This window comes from Trachypithecus francoisi, unplaced genomic scaffold (assembly GCF_009764315.1).
Source record: "Trachypithecus francoisi isolate TF-2019V2 unplaced genomic scaffold, Tfra_2.0 Lachesis_group9, whole genome shotgun sequence".
NCBI classification, from domain to species: Eukaryota; Metazoa; Chordata; class Mammalia; order Primates; family Cercopithecidae; genus Trachypithecus; species Trachypithecus francoisi.
Genome location: NW_022681474.1, coordinates 65,234,424 through 65,256,688, shown reverse-complemented (window position 1 = coordinate 65,256,688; position 22,265 = coordinate 65,234,424). Strand labels below are relative to the sequence as shown.

General features: G+C 42.0%; 1 protein-coding gene and 1 non-coding gene across 14 annotated transcripts in view; both read left to right on the top strand.

The window, feature by feature from the left end:
• Positions 1-22,265, top strand: part of CCAR1 (cell division cycle and apoptosis regulator 1) — a 79,737-nt gene that overhangs the window by 20,847 nt on the left and 36,625 nt on the right. For 8 of the 13 annotated variants that reach the window (XM_033209872.1, XM_033209876.1, XM_033209875.1 and 5 more), the window contains 10 exons: positions 358-402; positions 3,719-3,751; positions 6,680-6,873; positions 9,056-9,170; positions 9,270-9,462; positions 14,791-14,920; positions 15,173-15,334; positions 20,112-20,337; positions 20,975-21,088; positions 21,631-21,797. In XM_033209872.1, the coding sequence (XP_033065763.1) occupies positions 358-402; positions 3,719-3,751; positions 6,680-6,873; positions 9,056-9,170; positions 9,270-9,462; positions 14,791-14,920; positions 15,173-15,334; positions 20,112-20,337; positions 20,975-21,088; positions 21,631-21,797 (1,379 nt within the window). The remainder of the gene's footprint in view (positions 1-357; positions 403-3,718; positions 3,752-6,679; positions 6,874-9,055; positions 9,171-9,269; positions 9,463-14,790; positions 14,921-15,172; positions 15,335-20,111; positions 20,338-20,974; positions 21,089-21,630; positions 21,798-22,265) is intronic. The other 5 variants (XM_033209879.1, XM_033209880.1, XM_033209878.1 and 2 more) reach the window with 2 other exon arrangements.
• Positions 21,433-21,499, top strand: LOC117082912. The gene has a single exon (XR_004436836.1). It is a non-coding gene; the product is annotated as a small nucleolar RNA SNORD98 (small nucleolar RNA).

Here is a 22,265-nt window from a genome sequence, read left to right as displayed (position 1 = left end):
TAGTCTGGGAGGCAGAGCAAAACCCTGTGTCCAAAATAAAGAGTAGTTGAATAGTCAAAAATTTTAAGTCCTTAAATTGGGCTGTTCTTATACCTTAATTACGTGAATAAGATTTACTTCTTTTTGGATCCGGAGTATAAGTAATCACAACTTTATTTACTTTAGATGAAGTTTCACTGTTCCAGAAAATTTATCTTTATTATTTTTATTTATTTTTTTGTTTTATGAATCAATGCCATGCCAGAACAGAAAGTTTATGTTTAGTGTAATTGTATGTATTTCTATGTATATCACTTTTTGAGAATGAATAAATTTAGTGTCTATTTTTCTTTGAAAAACATTTTTTTAATCTTTCAGCAATATTCACAACCTCAGCAGGCCCTGTATAGTGTGCAACAACAGGTTAGTTTATATTTTCCATGTTAAAAACTGATTTTAAAATAGCCATTTGCTCCAAAGTTCAATTGATAGAGAGTTTTATTTCTATCAGCTACCTTAACATGCGATACGAATTTTTTGGGAGGGGCTGGAGTAAATCAGGTAGGAAAAAAGGAATGTCTACAAGGGTGAGGGAGATAGGAGGGTGGTCCTAACTACCCAAATCCTTAGCTAGTCTTTGTTGCATGTTTCTAAGAAAGTATGAGGAGGCTGGGCGCGGTGGTTCACGCCTGTAATCCCAGCACATTGGGAGGCCGAGGCGGTCGGATCACCTGAGGTCGGGAGTTTGAGACCAGCCTGACGAACATGGAGAAACCACGTCTCTGCTAAAAATACAAAATTAGCTGGGTGTGGTGGCGCAGGCCTGTAATCCCAGCTACTCAGGAGGCTGAGGCAGGAGAATCGCTTGAACCCAGGAGGTGGAGGTTGTGGTGAGCCGAGATTGTGCCATTGTACTCCAGCCTGGGCAACAAGAGCAAAACTCCATCTCCAAAAAAAAAAAAAAAAACAGGTGCAGAGAATAATCTGGAAAGAACCACCCTTTGGATGTTATGCTTCTGTCCGGAACCTTAGGGTCAGCTCTGCTGAACTAGACCACGTGAAAATGAAAGCTCAGGCCGGGCGCGGTGGCTCAAGCCTGTAATCCCAGCACTTTGGGAGGCCGAGACGGGCAGATCACAAGGTCAGGAGATCGAGACTATCCTGGCTAACCGGTGAAACCCCGTCTCTACTAAAAAATACAAAAAACTAGCTGGGCAAGGTGGCGGGCGCCTGTAGTCCCAGCTACTCCAGAGGCTGAGGCAGGAGAATGGCATAAACCCGGGAGGCGGAGCTTGCAGTAAGCTGAGATCCGGCCACTGTACTCCAAGCCTGGGCGACAGAGCAAGACTCCATCTCAAAAAAAAAAAGAAAATGAAAACTCCTTTTGCTACTTGAAGCCTAAACCTTATAAATCTTATACAGGCTTTCAGCCTTTATTTATTTTTTTTATTTTAAAAAATTTTTGTCACATTAACACCTACTACAGCCTTTATTTCTTTAAAGAAGTAGGGCCCCCAGCCCCTTTTTATTAATCAAATTGTGTATAGAAATCAAAATATTAAAATAGAATTGTTCAGAATGGGAGAAAGCTGGCCCGGCACAGTGGTTCATGCCTGTAATCCAAGCACTTTGGGAGGCCAAGGCGGGAGGATCACTCGAGGTCAGGAGTTTGTTACCAACTTGGCCAACATGGTAAAACCCTGCCTCTACTAAAAATACAAAAATTAGCTGGGCCTGGTGGTGCACACCTGCCAAAAATTAAAATAAGCAAAAAGTGGAAGAAAGCCTCCCTTTATAGTTCACAGTTCTATTCCCTAGGCACGTTTGAACAATATGGAAGCTCCTTATTTAGACTAAAAGCAAGTTTCATTGGCCCCTTTTCCTTAGAAATATTCTCTAGGAACTGTCAAGGGAAGAGAGTTTGCCTTGCTGAAATATAGATATGCTTTAGCCTAAGCATGTCCCTGGAAAGGATTTGTCATTCTTTTTTGAGACTGAGTTTCATTTTTGTTACCCAGGCTAGAGTGCAGTGGCGCAATCTTGGCTCACTGCAACCTCTGCCTCCCGGATTCAAGCAATTCTCCTGCCTCTGCCTCCCGAGTAGCTAAGATTACAGGCGCACGTCACTAGGCCTGGCTAATTTTTTCTATTTTTAGTAGAGACGGGGTTTCACCATGTGTCAAACTCCTGACTTTGTGATCCACCTGCCTTGGCCTCCTAAAGAGCTGGGATTATAGGCGTGAGGCACTGCGCCCGGCCTCATTCTTTTTTTTGTGGCTGCAGAGACTTCTTAATTCATTAATTCTTTGTCCCTAGACCCATGGCCCAGTTTAATCCTTGACTTAAGCCCTTTGAGGCTTCAGAAGCATTGCATTTTCCCAGATGACCTCAATATTTCACTAGTAATTGCTTTAAACTTCTTAAAAACTGACAAGAGATTGGTCTCAAATCAGATGTCTTGTTTTTAGAATACCTTCCAACTTATTTTAGCACTCGTATGAAATACATTATTAAAGATGATAATGAGTGAGGCTGAACCTTGCAAAAATTGTGATACTCATTCTGCCTTTAAAAAATGGCACTACTTAACTGTTCTTAACTTACAGAAAAATAGTATTTTGATATGATTTAATCTCAAATACTTGTTGACTCCAGGTAAACTGAATGTTTTGAATTACAACCTCATACAGATTATTTTACCTTAGCCTAAGTCAAGTTTATATTTCAGAATTTTGAAATTTCTCCTTTCATACTAATTCCTTTTACTTTCTGGTAGTAGTACATTTTGCTATTACAGAAAAACCATACGTCAGAGTATGTGGTCCTTCATGGTCTCTGTGCCTATGGCAAATTGTCCATCAACAGCACTTCTCATTTTAGGGATATATCTGTGAATTGGATCGATGACCAGTGATATTTTTTGAAACAAGTAGCATGCTGATGATATTGAGTTATTTCTGTAGCATGGTAATCTTCACTTTTAGAGATTTTGTGGGGTTTTACTATGGATGCTATTCCTAGGAAATAATAACAAAAAAAATCAGGTTCTGTATTTTTATTGTTTGTTTTTTGTTTTGTTTTTGAGGCGGAGTCTTGCTCTGTCGCCCGGACTGGAGCGCAGTGGCTGGATCTCAGCTCACTGCAAGCTCCGCCTCCCGGGTTTACGCCATTCCCCTGCCTCAGCCTCCCGAGTAGCTGGGACTACAGGCGCCCGCCACCTCGCCCGGCTAGTTTTTGTATTTTTAGTAGAGACGGGGTTTCACCGTGTTCGCCAGGATGGTCTCGATCTCCTGACCTCGTGATCCGCCCGTCTCGGCCTCCCAAAGTGCTGGGATTACAGGCTTGAGCCACCGCGCCCGGCCTGTATTTTTATTAATAAAAGTAGTTAAGTGCCTATCATTGAATGAGTTACTTATATATGAGGACTGCAGTTGTTAGAAATAGTTGTAGGAAATTTTATACCTAGTGATCTCTGTTACTTTTCACATTTTTCTTAATAATAAATAACTGGGCTGGGTGCAGTGGCTTGTGTCTGCAATCCTATCACTTTGGGAGTCCAAGGCAAGAGGATTGCTTGAGCTCAGGAGTTCAAGACTACCCTGGGCAACATAGTGAGACCTCGTTTCTGTTTAAAAAAATAAGTAGAATAACTTATAGGAATTATTTCTTTTATAAGGCATCTATGAAGCAACAATTCTGATTGACCCTTTTCTGTGTGTGTTTATTTTTCTGTTTTCAGTTACAGCAACCCCAACAAACCCTCTTAACACAGGTTAGTTGGTATCACTTTATTTGTTTTGGATGTCTGAATGAACAGTAGACTAAAGCTTTATTCCTATTCTACTTTTTCTTTCAGGGTTTAGTTACTTGTTAGATTCACCTAATAATTTAGGAATATAATGCCAAATAAAGGTAGAAGTATGCTGTTTTATCTTTGATGGTTTCTCATTGTAGTTTCAGCTGTGATACAGTTTGAATAAATATGAGGTTTTATTTTATTTATTTATTTTGAGACAGAGCCTCCCTCTGTTGCCCAGGCTGGAGTGCAGTGGTGCAATCTTGGCTCACTGCAACCTCTGCCTCCCGGGTTCAAGTGATTCTCCAGGAAGTTCAAGCTTCCTGAGTAGCTGGGAATATAGGCGCCTGCTGCCACACCCGGCTAATTTTTTAATTTTTATTAGAGCTAGGGTTTCACCATGCTGGCCAAGCTGGTCTCGCCAAAGGTCCTGACCACCTGCCTTGGCCTCCCAAAGTGCTGGGATGACAGGTGTGAGCCACCATGCCCGGCTGAGGTTTTATTTTAAACTTAATACTACTGACTTTTCTTTTTTTTTTTTTTTTTTTTTGAGACGGAGTCTCGCTCTGTCGCCCGGGCTGGAGTGCAGTGGCCGGTTCTCAGCTCACTGCAAGCTCCGCCTCCCGGGTTCACGCCATTCTCCTGCCTCAGCCTCCTAGTAGCTGGGACTACAGGTGCCTGCCACCTCGCCCGGCTAGTTTTTTGTATTTTTTAGTAGAGACGGGGTTTCACCGTGTTAGCCAGGATGGTCTCGATCTCCTGACCTCGTGATCCGCCCGTCTCGGCCTCCCAAAGTGCTGGGATTACAGGCTTGAGCCACCGCGCCCGGCCTACTGACTTTTCATTAATACCGATTTTTGTAGTCTTCTTCGTCTTTTTTTTTTTCTTTTTTTTTGAGACGGAGTCTCGCTCTGTTGCCCAGGCTGGAGTGCAGTGGCTTGATCTCGGCTCACTGCAAGCTCCGCCTCCCGGGTTCCCGCCATTCTCCTGCCTCAGCCTCCCGAGTAGCTGGGACTACAGGTGCCCGCCACCTCGCCCGGCTAGTTTTTTGTATTTTTAGTAGAGATGGGGTTTCACCGTGTCAGCCAGGATGGTCTCGATCTCCTGACCTCGTGATCCGCCCATCTCGGCCTCCCAAAGTGCTGGGATTACAGGCTTGAGCCACCGCGCCCAGCCTTGTAGTCTTCTTCTTTTGGAAAATTTCTGCACATTATTTCCACTTTAGCAGGGAAAGTTATTGTGTGACATTATCTGCTTAATTTTTCCGCAACATGAAAAAGTTTTGAACTTTCGTTAGTGCTATCTTAGGCTTTGCATACAATTATGCCTTTCACATACTCTTTTTCTATTTTTACAATCTCGAAAGTGTAAAAAGTGTTCTTAGCTTATAAACTATGTAAAAACAGCCTATAGGCTGTCTTTGGCCCATGGGTCATAGTTTGCTGATCACTGGTTAATACATAGAGTGAGGCTGGGCGCGGTGGCTCAAGCCTGTAATCCCAGCACTTTGGGAGGCCAAGACGGGTGGATCACGAGGTCAGGAGATCGAGACCATCCTGGCGAACCCCGTGAAACCCCGTCTCTACTAAAAAAATACAAAAAACTAGCCGGGCAAGATGGCGTGCGCCTGTAGTCCCAGCTACTCGGGAGGCTGAGGCAGGAGAATGGCTAAACCCGGGAGGCGGAGCTTGCAGTGAGCTGAGATCCGGCCACTGTACTCCAGCCTGGGTGACAGAGCGAGACTCTGTCTCAAAAAAAAAAAAAAAAAAAAAAATACATAGAGTGAAATACTATGCAGCTGTTAAAATAAAACCTCTTTGTGTATTGATATGGAACGATATTCCAGATAATCTGAGGTAGAAGTAAAGATACAGTCTAGTAAGTATTATATGCTTCCATTTATCTATATGCATATTTCAATAAAACATCTCTAGGAGGCTTTACACTAATAATTAGTACAGTGATTGCTTCAGGTTTAGGAAACTTCATAGCTGAGGAGCAGGGATAGGAGAGAAGCTTTTCACAGTATAACCTTTTGTACCGTATTTTTAGTCTTGAATCACTTACTTGTCTTTTAAAAATATACTTGAATTGAACAATCAACCTGTTTTTATTAAAGAACTACAGTTCGTTAACACCTAACTCATATTTTCTTTTTTTTTTTTTTTTTTTTTGAGACGGAGTCTCGCTCTATCGCCCGGGCTGGAGTGTAGTGGCCAGATCTCAGCTCACTGCAAGCTCCGCCTCCCGGGTTTACGCCATTTTCCTGCCTCAGCCTCCCGAGTAGTGGGACTACAGGCGCCCGCCACCTCGCCCGGCTGATTTTTTGTATTTTTTAGTAGAGTCGGGGTTTCACCATGTTAGCCAGTATGGTCTCGATCTCCTGACCTCGTGATCCGCCCGTCTCGGCCTCCCAAAGTGCTGGGATTACAGGCTTGAGCCACCGCGCCCGGCCCTAACTCATATTTTCAATCATCAACAAAGTAGAATTTCCAAATTAAGTAGTAAAACTATAGAAGTTCTTTTGTTCAAATGCTATTTCCCTAAGTGTACCCATAACACATCACTAGTATCTTAAGATATTAAAGAAATTTCATGAGAAAATTATTTTGTGGTCAAAGTTTAAGGAATGCTGAGTTCGTTTACTATACTTAGGATTTTCCTGAGCCTTTATTATGCTAGTATAGATATTGTATTAGTAAGAACACTCATCTGAGGGATCTTGATGAGATAGGCTAAAAATAATTTATAGTTTAATTTTAGACCTGACTCTGAAGATGTACATGTATATCTTCTAACATAATATGAAAAGTTTAATATTCTGGGTTAGTTTTAAGTAGTCATATTGAGTTTTTAGGTGATTTCAAATCATTGCCTTAATTTGATGTTGATTTTGTTTTATAGCCAGCTGTTGCACTGCCTACAAGCCTTAGCCTATCTACTCCTCAGCCAACAGCACAAATAACTGTATCATATCCAACACCAAGGTCCAGTCAACAGCAAACCCAGCCTCAGAAACAGCGTGTTTTCACAGGAGTGGTTACAAAACTACATGATACATTTGGATTTGTGGATGAAGATGTATTCTTTCAGCTTAGGTAAACTTAATTATGTCTTGTCATATGGCTTCTTGCATTTACCATAAAACACCTGTTTAGTTGTGGCAGAAATTATATGTAGCCCAGGCTGGACACAGTCGTGCAATCTGTCGACTCACTGCAGCCTCTGCCTCCTGGGTTCAAGCAGTTTTCTTGCCTCAGCCTTTAGAGTAGCTGGGATGACAGGCATGCATCACCACACTCGGCTAATTTTGTATCTTTATTAGAGAATGGGATTTCACCATGTTGGCCAGATCAGTCTTAAACTCCTGACCACAAGTGATCCACCTGCCTCAGCTTCCCAAAGTGCTAGGATTACAGGTGCCCGCCACCACGCCTGGCTAATTTTTTTTTATTTTTAGTAGAGACGGGGTTTCACCATGTTGGTCAGGCTGGTCTCGAACTGCTGACCTTGTGATCCACCCATCTCGGCCTCCCAAAGTCCTGGGATTACAGGCGTGAGCCACCATGCTCGGCCCTTTTTATTTTATTTTTTGAGATGGGGTCTTGCTCTTTTGCCCAGGCTGGGGTCCAGAAGTGCAGTCATAGCTCACTGCAGCCTCAAATTCCCGGGTTCAAGGGATCCTCCTGCTTCAGCCTCTCAAGTAGCTGGGACTCTAGGTCCACGCTACCACGCCCAACTTTTTTTTTTTTTTTGAGAGCAAATTTTGCTTTTGTTGCCCAGGTTGGAGTGCAACCTCAGCTCACTGCAACCTCCACCTCCCAGCTTCAAATGATTCTCCTGCCTCAGCCTCCTGAGTAGCTGGGATTACAGGTGCCTGCCACCATGCCCAGCTAATTTTTGTATATTTAGTAGGGATGGGGTTTCACCACGTTGACCAGGCTGGTTGTGAACTTCTGACCTCAGGTGATCCACCTGCCTCAGCCTCCCAAAGTGCTGGGATTATAGCCGTGAACCACCACGCCCGGCAACTATTTTTTTTTTCCTTTTTCTTCAGATCTAGACATAAAGACTAATTTTTAAACTTTTTGTAGAAATGTGATCTCACAATGTTGCCCAAGCTGGTCTTGAACTCTTGATCTCAAGTGATCCGTTTGGTTTTTAAAGTTACGGCATTAGAGGCATGAGCCACTGTACCTGGCCGTCTACTTTTACTTTTTCTTATTTTTTTATTTTTAAAATTTTAATTAATTTATTTTGAGATGGAGTATCACTCTGTCGCCTAGGCTGCAGTGCAGTGGCGCAATATTGGCTCACTGCAACCTCTGCCTCCCAGGTTCAAGCGATTCTTCTGCCTCAGCCTCCCAAATAGCTGGGATTACTCCTGCCACCACGCCCAGCTAATTTTTGTATTTTTAGTAGGGATGGGGTTTCGCCATCTTGACCAGACTGGTCTTGAACTCCTGACCTCATGATCCACCTGCCTTAGTCTCCCAAAGTGTTGAGATTACAGGGTGAGCCACTGCGCCCGGCCTCTTTTATTACTTTTTTTGAGATGAGTCTCACTCTTGCCCAGGCTGTAGTTCGGTGGTGCGATATTAGCTCACTGCCACCTCCGTCTCTTGGGTACGGGCGATTCGTACCCAGCTAATGTTTGTATTTTTAGTAGAGATGGGGTTTCACCATGTTAGCCAGGCTGGTGTTGGACTCCTTAAGTGATCTGCTTATCTTGGCTTCCTAAAGTGCTGAGATTACAGGCATGTTCTACTGCTCCCATCCCCCAACTACTTTTTATTGTTATTTTATTTTATTTTATTTATTTATTTTTGTTTGAAACCGAGTCTCGTCTGTCACCCAGGCTGGAATGCAGTGGCACGATCTCAGCTTACTGGAACCTCCACCACCCGGGTTCAAGTAATTCTCCTGCCTCAGCCTCTTGAGTAGTTGAGATTACAGGTGTGCGCCACTACGCTTGGCTAATTTTTGTATTATTACTAGAGACAAGGTTTCACCATGTTGACCAGGGTGATCTTGAATTCCTGACCTCAAGTGACTCGCGTGTCTCAGCCTCCCAAAGTGCTGGGATTACAGGCATGAACCACACCGCACCCGGCCCCATCTTTTTAAAGAGCTTTCCAGACTTCCGTTTCTGATATAGTTTACTGTTTATTTTTTTTTTAAATACGGTTTACTTTAAAGTACTAACTATGTAAATCATTTTGGGGAGAAATCTATTTTAATTGTATTTATATTTAACTTTTTTTTTTCTTTTTTTTACAGTGCTGTCAAAGGGAAAACCCCCCAAGTAGGTGACAGAGTATTGGTTGAAGCTACTTATAATCCTAATATGCCTTTTAAATGGAATGCACAGAGAATTCAAACACTACCAAATCAGGTACAGAAAATATTGAGTTAGGTATTAATAGAAGCTTGGTAAGTGAGTCTTCTAATTCACAAGTTTTTTTTTTCTTATTCTTTCATTTTTTAATTGAAGAATCAGTCGCAAACCCAGCCGTTACTGAAAACTCCTCCTGCTGTACTTCAGCCAATTGCACCACAGACAACATTTGGTGTTCAAACTCAGCCCCAGCCCCAGTCATTGCTGCAGGCACAGATTTCAGCAGCTTCTATTACACCACTATTGCAGACTCAACCACAGCCCTTATTACAGCAGCCTCAGCAGAAAGGTATCTTTGCTTTTGTTTCAGACGAATATGTAACTTTTTAGTTGTTAATAATAACTGTGCTTTTAATTTCAAAAATAGGTAGGGATTTCAAGAAAACTTGAAGCCTAAAAAATCCTGAATAGGACACATCTACTTCCATAGCTACGTGGAAGTATTTTTTTTTTCTCTTAGTGATAAGAAATTGAAAGATACACCCTTGTGGACTTAAATATCAAAACTATTAAATTACTTATTAAACCATACCACATCTGGCCGGGCGCGGTGGCTCAAGCCTGTAATCCCAGCGCTTTGGGAGGCCAAGACGGGCGGATCACGAGGTCAGGAGATCGAGACCATCCTGGCTAACATGGTGAAACCCCATCTCTACTAAAAAATACAAAAAACTAGCCGGGCAAAGTGGTGGGCGCCTGCAGTCCCAGCTACTCGGGAGGCTGAGGCAGGACAATGGCGTAAACCTGGGAGGCGGAGCTTGCAGTGAGCTGAGATCTGGCCACTGCACTCCAGCCCGGGTGACGGAGTGAAACTCCGTCTCAAAAAAAAAATAATAATAAAAATAAAGCATACCGCATCAAATGAATTTGCTGAGTTTAAAGTTTTTTTGCCAATTTTTTTTTTTTTTTTTGAGGCGGAGTCTCGCTCTGTCGCCCAGACTGGAGTGCAGTGGCCGGATCTCAGCTCACTGCAAGCTCCGCCTCCCGGGTTTACGCCATTCTCCTGCCTCAGCCTCCCGAGTAGCTGGGACTACAGGCGCCCGCCACCTTTGTAGAGACGGAGTTTCACCGTGTTAGCCAGGATGGTCTCGATCTCCTGACCTCGTGATCTGCCCGTCTCGGCCTCCCAAAGTGCTAGGATTACAGGCTTGAGCCACCGCACCCGGCCGTTTTTTTGCCAATTGATTGAAACTCCAGATGTGTTCTTTTTCACTCTGTCACCCAGGCTGGAGTGGTGCAATCTGGGCTCACTGCAACCTCAACCTCCCAGGTTCAAGCTATTCTCCTGCCTCAGCCTCCCAAGTAGCTGGGACTATAGGCATATGCCACCATTCCCGGCAAATTTTTGTATTTTTAGTAGATACAGGGTTTCTCCACGTTCGCCAGGCTGGTCTCGAACTCCTGACTTCAAGTTTTCCGCCCACTTTGGCCTCCCCAAGTGCTGGGATTACAGGCATGAGCCACCGCACCGGGTCCAGATGTGTTCTTATAAAAACAGTGTTTAAAATGATACATAGGGCTGGGTGCGGTGGCTCACACCGTAATCCCAGCACTTTTGGAAAAATACAAAAATTAACTGGCTCGTGGTGGCAGGCGCCTGTAACCACAGCTACTCTGGAGACTGAGGCAGGAGAATCACTTGAACCCAGGAGGCAGAGTTTACAGTTAGCCCTGATCACTCCATTGCACTCCAGTCTGGGTGATAACAGCGAAACTGTCTCAAAAAAAAAGAGAAAAAGATGACAGTTAGCCTTAGCTTAAAGAAGCCTACTTAATTGGCATTAAAAAATGTAATTGTGACATGTTCTTTTTTTTTTTTTTTTTGAGGCAGGGTTTCTCTCTGTCACCAAGGCTAGAGTGCAGTGGTGTAATCTTGGCTCACTGCAACCTCCACCTCCCCGGCTCAAGTGATCCTGCTACCTCAGCTTCCCTGAGTAGCTGGGACTACAGGTGCGCGCCACCCTGCCAGCCTAATTGTTATATCTTTTGTAGAGACGGGGTTTCACCATGATGCCCAGGCTGCATTTTCTTTTTTGGAGACAAGGTATCGCTCTGTCACTCAGGCATGGGTGCAGTGGTGTGATTTCAGCTCACTACAGCCTCGACCTCCTGGCCTTAAGCAGTCCTCCCGTCTCAGCCCCCCTCTAATTTTTGTACTTTTTTGTAGAGGCAGGGTTTTGCCATGTTGCCCGAGCTGGTCTTGAACTCCTGGACTCAAGTAATCTGCCTGTCTTGGCCTCCGAAAGTGCCGAGATTACAGGTGTGAGACACTGCTCCCAGCCTGCATTTTCTTTGTTATTGTAAATGATGATACATAGCAAAATGACAGATTACAGTGTAATGAGTTATTTAATGAACACCTATGTGATCACTACTCAGGTAAAAAAAATACAACATTGTGTCTGGTAGCAGGGCAGTGGCTCACACCTGTAATCCCAGCACTTTGGGAGACTGAGGTGGACGGATTGCTTGAGCTCAGGTGTTCGAGATCAGCCTGGGCAACATGGTGAGACCCCATCTCTACTAAAAATCCAAAAAATAGCCAGGCGTGGTGGTGTACACAGGCTGATGTGGAAGGATCACTTGAGCCCAGCGGGCGGAGGTTGCAGTGAGGCAAGATTGCACAACTGCACTCCAGCCTGGGTGACAGAACAAGACCCTGTCTCACAAATTGCACAACAACCATTTGTAACTCGTTTTTTTTGATAATAGTTTTATTCTGTAAGTATGCATCCTTGTTTGGTTTCGAACATAATGTGTGATTCTACTTTTATGACATTTTGTGTGTGAGACTTTTTTTTTTTTGAGATGGAGTTTTGCTCTTGTTGCCCAGGCTGGAGTGCAGTGGTGCGATCTTGGCTCACCACAACCTCCGCCTCCGGAGTAGTTGGGATTACAGGTGTCCGCCAACACGCCCAGCTAATTTTTTGTGTTTTTAGTAGAGATAGGGTTTCACCATGTTGGCCAGGCCGGTCTCAAACTCCTGACCTCAGGTAATCCACCCGCCTTGGCCTCCCGAAGTGCTGGGATTACAAATGTGACCCACTGCGCCCAGCCCGGCCAAGAATTTCTAAATGATGCTTTTTATAATCATCCTTTTTTTGTTTTGTTTTGTTGTTTTTTTTTTTTTTGAGGCAAAGTTTTGCTCTTGTCACCCAGGCTGGAGTGCAGTGACAAGATCTCGGCTCACTGCAACCTCCGCTTCTGGCTTCAAGTGATTCTCCTGCCTCAACCTCCTGAGTAGCTGGGATTACAGGTGCCTGCCATCGTGCCTGGCTAATTTTTTGTAGTTTTAGTAGAGACGAGGTTTCACCATGTTCGCCAAGCTGGTCTTGAACTCCTGACTTTCAGATGATCCACTCCCCTCAGGTTCCCAGAGTGCTGGGATTACAAGCATGAGCCACCGTGCCTGGCTTATTCATCCTTCTTACTGCATCCAATTTTTGCTTTATGTTAGGTCTTTTCTTTGTTTACTTTGGCCTCATGGCTTTTTTATTTATCCATTGTTTTATATTCAGTTGTTTTATTTTTGATCCTTTATATGTATAGTTTGTAAGAATTTTTTCAAGCTGACTCCTGTGTCTTTTTATTTTTGAGATGGAGTCTTGCTCTGTCGCCAAGGCTGGAGTGCAGTGGCGTTATCTCAGTTTGCTGCAAGCTCTGCCTCCTGGGTTCACGCCATTCTCCTGCCTCAGCCTCCCGAGTAGCTGGGACTATAGGCGCCTGCCACCACCCCTGGCTAATTTTTGTATTTTTTATTTTTTTAGTAGAGTTGGGGTTTCACCATGTTAGCCAGGATGGTCTTGCTCTCCTGACCTCATGATCTGCCCACCTTGGCCTCCCAAAGTGCTGGGATTACAGGCCTGAGTCACCACGCCCGGCCTCTCCTGTGTCATTTTTACAGTTCCCCATTGAGTATTTCTTAAAGGAGATGTCCCAGTGAGGGTGTTCCAAAATTGAAAACTCCCTATATGTTTCTGGGATGACAGGGACATGAAAAGGGAGATGAGCATAACAATGCATAAGAATCCTACTGACATACACATTTTTCCATTCATAATAAAAATCAGACCATACTGAACAAATTTTTTAGGAAACATAGTAGTGGAGAGATTTTTTTCCTGCTACAAACTGCAGAGCAGTAATTCAGATGATCACCATACTAGGCTTCCTACTAGGAATTAATATCATTGTCATAGACCAGCATCAGAAAACTGTTCTAGTGGAGAGATGTGGGATCTCATATATCATGTTTTCAGTTGGGAAGAATGAAATTATTTGTGCTTGTGTTTATTTTCTGTGATGTGTAATAGTTCTGTCTACTTTAGAGATGTTTTATGTGAATCATTCTACTGAGGTTGAGCAAATTTTAAAGAAAAACACATTTTTTAGTCCTTATGGCGTGATCAGATGTTGAAAGGGGGAATGAGTATTTTAATCTATGTTGTAAAGGACTTAGTTACTTGTTCTAGTTACTCTGTCTAAAATACTTACAACTTTGCATATATTATACATCTTTCCATAAATTAAGTGTGCATTGTAGTAAAGAAGGTAAATTTGCACTATTCCTACCTGGAAATATTTATACTATTTCAAAATGAAATTGTTGATTTTCAATAGTGGGAAGAATTCGTCAAGATAGTGCCCCACCTGGGCAACATAGGGAGACCCCGTCTCCTCAAAGAAATTTTTTAGAAAATTAGCTGGGTTTAGTGGTGCATGCCTATGTCCCAGCTGCTTTGGATGTTGAGATGGGAAGATTGCTTGAGACTGGGAGGTGAGGCTGCAGTAAGCCATGATTGCACTACTGCACTCCAACTGGGGCAATAGAGTGAGACCCTGTCTCAAAAAAAAAAGGTAATTTTTTTTTTTTGACAGAGTGTGTCTCGCCCTGTCACCCAGGTTGGAGTTGAGTAGCACGATCTCGGCTCACTGCAACCTCCGCCTTCTGGGTTCAAGTGATTGTCCTGCCTCAGCCTCCTGAGTAGCTGGGATTACAGGAACGCGCCACCATGCCTGGCTAATTTTTTTGTATTTTTAGTAAAGACGGGATTTCACCATATTGGCCAGGCTGATCTGGAACTCCTGACCTCGTGATCCACCCGCCTCTGCCTCCCAAAGTGCTGGACTTACAGGTGTGAGCCACCGTGCCTGACCTGACAGTACCTTTTTTTTTTTTTTGAGACACAGTTTTGCTTCTGCCGCCCAGGCTGGAGTGCAGTGGTATGATCTCAGCTCACTGCAGCCTCGTCTCTTGGGTTCAAGTGATTCTCCTGCCTGAGGCTCCTGATTAGCTGGTATTACAGGCACCCACCACCACTCCCAGGTAATTTATGCATTTTTAGTAGAGATGGGGTTTCACCATGTCGGCCAGGCTCGTCTCAAACTCCTGACTTGAGGTGATCCACCCGCCTCGGCCTCCCAAAGAGCTGGGATTACAGGCCTGAGCTACTGCACCCGGCCAGTACCTATTATTTGAAAATATATATTAACAGGCCAACTTTGAAAAGACAATTTTAGTGACTGTCAGTTATTTAACTTTGTTCATCTAATTTTATCAGGTACTTTTGAACTTTGTTTAGACACGCTAAACATTTTTTTCTTTTATTTTTTAAAGCTGGTTTATTGCAGCCTCCTGTTCGTATAGTTTCACAGCCACAACCAGCACGACGATTAGATCCCCCATCCCGATTTTCAGGAAGAAATGACAGAGGGGATCAAGTGCCTAACAGAAAAGATGATCGAAGGTATATTTTCTAAAGTATACTGTGGATGGTGGCAGTGGTTGTATAACAGTGTAAGCATAGTTAATGCCACTGAACTATGTGCTTATAATATAAAATTTTAAAATGCTAAATTTTGTGTTATGTCTATTTTACTACAATTTTTAAAAAGTTAAATATACTGTGGAATCTTGCTTATATTACCTACTCTACTTTGTTGAAGAGCTTTTCCATAATATTAGAAATATTAGTAATTTTAGAAAAATTTGTTTTCAGTCGTGAAAGAGAGAGAGAAAGACGTAGATCCAGAGAAAGATCACCTCAGAGGAAACGTTCCCGGGAAAGATCTCCACGAAGAGAGCGAGAACGATCACCTCGGAGAGTTCGACGTGTTGTTCCACGTTACACAGTTCAGTTTTCAAAGTTTTCTTTAGATTGGTAGGTTATTCTCCACCCATTGTTTTCTTGAGTTACGAATTTCATGTAATTTGACAGAATATGTTACAGAGATATTTTTCTTGCAACATTGATTTCCCAACAGTTAGTGTTCTTCATGTAAGGGCAGAAATGCAATTTGAAATAACTTAATTCTCTACAATGCTGCATTATTTTTATATCCCCATGAAGGAATCGACTGGTATTGAAAAAGACAGCCCCTCAAGGAAATTCCTCTGTCATAAAGTTATTCCCCTAAAGTTAGAATCAGTTAAGATCTAGACTTACTGATAACTTGAAGATCATGTATAGTCCATTGTATGTGATGAGGCAGTAATACAGTAGTAAACCAATTATTTCAAGTTTAGCTGTGGCAATGTAGTATAATAGAAACATAGACATGCATATATATTCACATACATAATGTATTCACGTGTATAGTGTATGTGTATGTATATATATAAATATATTCACCTTTTGAATCAGAAGTCATGACAAATTACTAGAAGTTTCTTTTTTCTTTCTTTCTTTTTTTTTTTTTTGAGACAGGGTCTTACTCTGTCACCCATGCTGGAGTGCAGTGTTGTGATCTCAGCTCACTGCAGCCTCCACCTCCTGGGTTCAAGCTATTCTCCTGCCTCAGCCTCCCTAGTAACTGGGATTACAGGTGCTCAGCACCACACCCAGCTAATTTTTGTATTTTTAGTAGGGATGGGGTTTCACCATGTTGGCTAGGCTGTTTCGAACTCCTAACCTCAAGCGATCCACCTGCCTCGCCCTCCCAAAGTGCTGGGATTACAGGTATGAGTCACTGTACCTGGCCAACTTACCAGGAATTTCTGATGTTTACCTGCAAAAAAAAGGTAATATTAACTAGCAGAATTATTGTGAGGTTTAGTTCAGGTATCCAAAGGACTTAACCCATTGTGTGGCAGTTGTATAGTCTCAGAAATTAATGGTGGGTTGTGGTGGCAACTTAGGTAATAGATGAATAGACGGAAAAAAAACAAATTGGGCGGGGTGCAGTGGCTCAAGCCTGTAATCCCAGCACTTTGGGAGGCCGAGACGGGCGGATCACGAGGTCAGGAGATCGAGACCATCCTGGCTAACACGGTGAAACCTCGTCTCTACTAAAAATACAAAAACTAGCCAGGTGAGGTGGTGGGCGCCTGTAGTCCCAGCTACCCGGGAGGCTGAGGCAGGAGAATGGCGCGTAAATCCAGGAGGCGGAGCTTGTAGTGAGCTGAGATCTGGCCACTGCACTCCAGCCCAGGCGACAGAGCGAGACTCCGCCTCAAAAAAAAAAACAAAAACAAATTGACCGTAAAACAGGAAAATCATTAAAAGCAGTGTTCAAGGCTGTTTAGCTAAAAGCAGATAGCTATATGCAATGCAGTGGCCTAAGATGATATTATTACGTTTAAACAGAGTGATAATTACCATTCATAATACTTGCCTATCAGTGATTAAAATTTCTATATATTCAGTTCTAGATTTAGTAACCTGGTGAATTTTAGTCAAGCTACTTAATGCCAAGAAAATTTTGCTTGGTGACTTTGCTTAATTATGTTACATAGTTGGCATTCATTTACTCTTACTTATGGTCAAATCAGCACCTACTTCTTTTTTTGTTTTTTTCTTCGAGATGGAGTTTCGCTCTTGTTGCCCAGGCTGGAGAGCAATGGGGTGATCTTGGCTCACAGCAACCTCTGCCTTCCGAGTTCAAGCAATTCTCATGCCTTAGCCTCGCGAGTAGCTGGGATTACAGGAATGTGCCACCACACTCGACTCAATTTGTGTTTTTAGTAGAGACAGGGTTTCACCATGTTGGCCAGGCTGATCGCAAACTCCTTGCCTCAGGTGATCCAATCGCCTCAGCCTCCCAAAGTGCTGAGATTATAGGCGTGAGCCACCACACCTGGCCCAGCAACTACTCTTCATTTACACTAGTTTTCTTCTTATAGCTGTTTACTCTTATACTTAAAAATCTGTAGTCTGCGTATTTCAGAGAAACCAGTTGAAACCAACACCGCTTTCACAGCCTCAAAGATATTAAATAGGGGAACTCTGATTTTAGCCCATCTGTTCTCAATATTGAATGCTTTTTTGGGAAGCGTTGATGCATAGGATATGAAATTGAACAGCTATTTAGCTTCTTCTAAATTAGACCTTCAGGGGCCAAGTGCAGTGGCTGATGCCTGTAATCCCAGCACTTTGGAAGTCTGAGGTGGGCAGATCACTTGAGGTCAGGAGTTCAAGACCAGCCTGGCCAACATGGTGAAACCCCGACTCTACTAAAAAATACAAAACTTAGTTGGACATGGTGGTGAGTGCCTGTAATCCCAGTTTCTTGGGAGGCTGAGGCAGGAGAATCACTTGAACCCGGAAGGCAGAGGTTGCAGTGAACCGAGATTGCACCACTACAACCCAGCCTGGGCGACAGAGGGAGACTCTGTCTCAAAAAATAAAGAAAAATAATAGGCCGGGCATGGTGGCTCATGCCTGTAATCCCAGCATTTTGGGAGGCCAAGGCGGGCGGATCACAAGGTTAGGAGATCGAGACCATTGTGGCTAACACGGTGAAACCCCGTCTCTACTAAAAATACAAAAAATTAGCCGGGCATGGTGGTGCGTGCCTGTAGTCCCAGCTACTCGGAGGCTGAGGCAGGAGAATGGCGTGAACCCGGGAGGCGGAGCTTGCAGTGAGCCGAGATGGCGCCACTGCACTCCAGCCTGGGTGACAAAGCGAGACTCCGTCTCAAAAAAAAAAAAAAAGAAAAGAAAAATAATAATAATAAATTAGACCTTCACAGTTTAGTTTTACCACGTTGAAGTAAATTCCCAGAACATTAAATGGATCTCTTGCATCGGCCGGGCACGGTGGCTCAAGCCTGTAATCCCAGCACTTTGGGAGGCCGAGATGGGCGGATCACGAGGTCAGGAGATCGATACCATCCTGGCTAACACGGTGAAACCCCGTCTCTACTAAAAAATACAAAAGACTAGCCGGGCGAGGTGGCAGGCGCCTGTAGTCCCAGCTACTCAGAGGCCGAGGCAGGAGAATGGCGTAAACCCGGAAGGTGGAGCTTGCAGTGAGCTGAGAACCGGCCACTGCACTCCAGCCCGGGCGACAGAGTGAGACTCTGTCTCAAAAAAAAAAAAAAAAAAATGAATCTCTTGCAAGTAAAAATGATTTTAAAGTTTCCATACTTCTCATTCGTAGTTGTATAAATTAAGATTTTCTTACACTAATGTGATTATAAGAAACTTCATGCCCATGAAATGATTTATTTGTACTTACATCTTTTGTTTTATTATAAATTTTACTCCTGTGGGGTAAAACATGACTTCAAAAATTCTGGTGATGCGAAACTGGGAAACAATTAAACATATTTTCTTTTTTTGTAACACTTCCTTAAAAACAAAACTCAGATACTTGTTTCACGTTTTTATTATTTTGACAGCAGAATCGTACCCAAATAAAGTGTAATTACAGGCCTGGCACTGGTGGCTCACACCTGTAATCCAGCACTTTAAGAGGCCAAGGTGGAAGAATCACTTGAGGCCAGGAGTTTGAGACCAGCCTAGGCATATAGTGAGACCTCACCTCTACAAAAAGTAGAAGTTAACCACATGTGGTAGTGCACCAGTAGTCCTAGCTATAATACTTGGAGGCTGACATGGAAGGATTGCTTGAGCCTAGGAATTCAGGTTACAGCAAGCTATGAGTATGCCACATTGCACTCTGGCCTGGGCGACAGAGCAAGATTCTGTCTGTAGATTGGATGGATGGATGGATGGGTGGATGAATGGATGGATAGATGGATGGATAGATAGAGAGATTCTGTCTGTAGATAAAATAGATAAATAGGTAGGTAGATAATAGTCTATTATCTGACAAGTTTATTGCTCTGTATTTATTTTTATACTTCACATAAAGACATCTCTACATGTAGATTACTTCATCTTTCATACTTCTGCCTTTAGTTGTCTTTAAAAAAGACAATGTAGTTGTCTTTTCATCTTACATTATACTTTTAACAGACATCTCTTAACCTTTTGCCAGATTGACCTTTCAATTCCTCTCTTTTAAAAACTCTACTTCTTAGGAAAGAGGAAATGATCCTTTAAAAAATCAGTGCGAGACTTAAAAGACAAGAAATTTATGCCCTCTATACATACTAATCAGGTATGGATCTTAATCATTCACAGAGAAAGGGGTGTGGAGGTGCAGATAATCCAAGGAACATACGAATTTTCCTTTTGTGTGGATTTTTGTATTTAATTTTGAATGTAAGTATGCTTGATCTAGGAACTTACTATAGTAAAATAAAAGTTACATAGTTTTTCCGCACTCTGAAAACCTGATTGAGGGGCATACAGAAATACTAATTTGGTACCACTCTCATTGATGTTTTGTATCCTTTCAACATGAACCGTAATCTTCAAGTAATCCACAGTTCCAACTGAGGAAAACCTGCTTTTGTACAGATCTTTTCTGGAGCTGAGGTTCAAGTTATTTCAAAGGGTCTTCTGTAACAAAAAGTAACGAAATAAAGATAACACTGAGAATACTATTTATTGAAAGCTTTGAGCATACAAATTTGAAAGTAATATTTTCATATGTCTCTATCCAAATCTGTAGCTCATTGGTAACTGACTTTGTCCTTTTTCAGCTTGCTTTTTACCATATGAAATTGTATTTGCTTCAGAATCGAGTGAATGTTTGTGTAACCTTTTTATTAAGGCTCTTTACTCACTACTTATGTCTGTTTTTCAGTCCCAGTTGTGACATGATGGAACTAAGGCGCCGTTATCAGAATTTGTATATACCTAGTGACTTTTTTGATGCTCAGTTTACATGGGTGGATGCTTTCCCTTTGTCAAGACCATTTCAGCTGGGAAATTACTGCAATTTTTATGTAATGCACAGAGAAGTAGAGTCCTTAGAAAAAAATATGGCCATTCTTGATCCACCAGATGCCGACCACTTATACAGTGCAAAGGTTTGTATTCAACTGTGATATGCAGCTTAAATTTCTTAGCAGTTATTCATAATAAAAGGGTATGTAGAATTATCCTTCAGAAAGTGTTTGTTAGGTAGATCCGAATACCTGTTTTCTTCTTGACTGCTCGATCCTATTTTGGTTATATAATTTAATTTAAACTCTCTTTGCCTCATCTCTTGAGCTGTAAAACAAGTTATTCTAACATTTTAAACCTCATAAAAATGTGAAGATAAAGTTGATGTTAATGAGATATTTGGAATGTCGTATGACTTCTGGTAGCCTCAGCTAAAACTTAGTGTTAGATGAATGCACTAAATGTTAGTCTTAAGGGAAACATTCAGTATATTATGTATAGTCTACAGTTTTGTTTAAAGCATTGTTTGAGTGAAAAAGCATCCCTTCAAAAGTTAAAACTAAGTAATTATAAGGTATCTAGGCCTGGCGTGGTGGCTCACGCCTGTAATCCCAGCACTTTGGGAGGCTGAGGTATCTAATACTATTTCTGCTATAGTATTACTTCCTATTTTTATTTAAAAATTTCAGACATCTAATATGTAAAGATAATTAGTAGTGCTTCTCATTTTTTCACATTACTTTAGACTTTTGACAGGATTGAATTATTTGACTATAATAGGTAATGCTGATGGCTAGCCCTAGTATGGAAGATTTGTATCATAAGTCATGTGCTCTTGCTGAAGACCCACAAGAACTTCGAGATGGATTCCAACATCCTGCTAGACTTGTTAAGGTAAAAGGACACATTTGTTTTAACTTTAGATGTATTCACTTTGCTTAGCTGTAACTTTGTACATATAAAATCTAAAACCCTACATTTTAATATGTGTTGATTAGTTTAATGACTAATTTCAGTATTAAGGCACCCAGAATTTAATGATGTAGATGTTTTTCTCATTGCAGATTATGACTATATCTTATTTGTACGCTACTAGTTCAACAGTCATTTTGATGTTTTATATTCGTAACATAGTAGAATCTTAGTGGTAATAGGATTCAGTGTCTTTGGATGTTGAAGTTTGAATTATAGCTTGTTTCTTTAAAAGAACTCTATCTGAAGAAATATTTTAAAAGGATGAGTTATGATGTGTGTAAATCCTATTCCATTGCTGAAATGCAGTGTGGAACACAATGAACTGAACTCTTCCTTGACTGACAGATACCAGAGGTAGTAAAAATGGTATTGGAAAGGTTTGTACCTTTCCTTCTCAAGTATCTTATTTGTGATTTGACAGGGTGTGTAATATATGTAAATGATTCTTTGTTTTGAATTAGTTTTTAGTGGGCATGAAAGGCAAGGATGAAGCTATGGCCATTGGAGGCCACTGGTCTCCTTCGTTGGATGGACCAGACCCAGAAAAAGATCCCTCTGTGTTGATTAAGACTGCTATTCGTTGTTGTAAGGCTCTGACAGGCATTGATCTAAGTGTGTGCACACAATGGTAAGTACCAATTCATTTCTTGATTAGAAGTGTTTTACTAATAGTTTATGTAGTTGTTCTTGTCGATCAGCCTTTTCCCCTCGGCTTATTTTAGCAATCCTGGTCATGCAGGTAATCCCAAAGGAAAATCCCCATTTGTAGCTAAAGTTTATTTGGTGCCAAAATGTTTTGGGGAAAAAGGATTAAGAACTAATCAAAATAAACTGAAAATTTAAATGTTTTGTTATGTTGTACTTTGGAAATTGGATGTATGTTGAAAACACTTTTCATTTCATGCATAGCTGGAGAAGATCGTCAAGAGAGAACTTCATTTCATTATAATTCTTTTGTTATAAAATGATGTAGTTGCGATTATTTTTGTTCAGCCATATTTTCTCTTGAGGCTTATTTGTCCTGTGTATTTTAGTGTGTCTTTTGTGACTTAATTTGAGAATATTCTTTTTTAGCACATGAAATCTGAACAGCTAT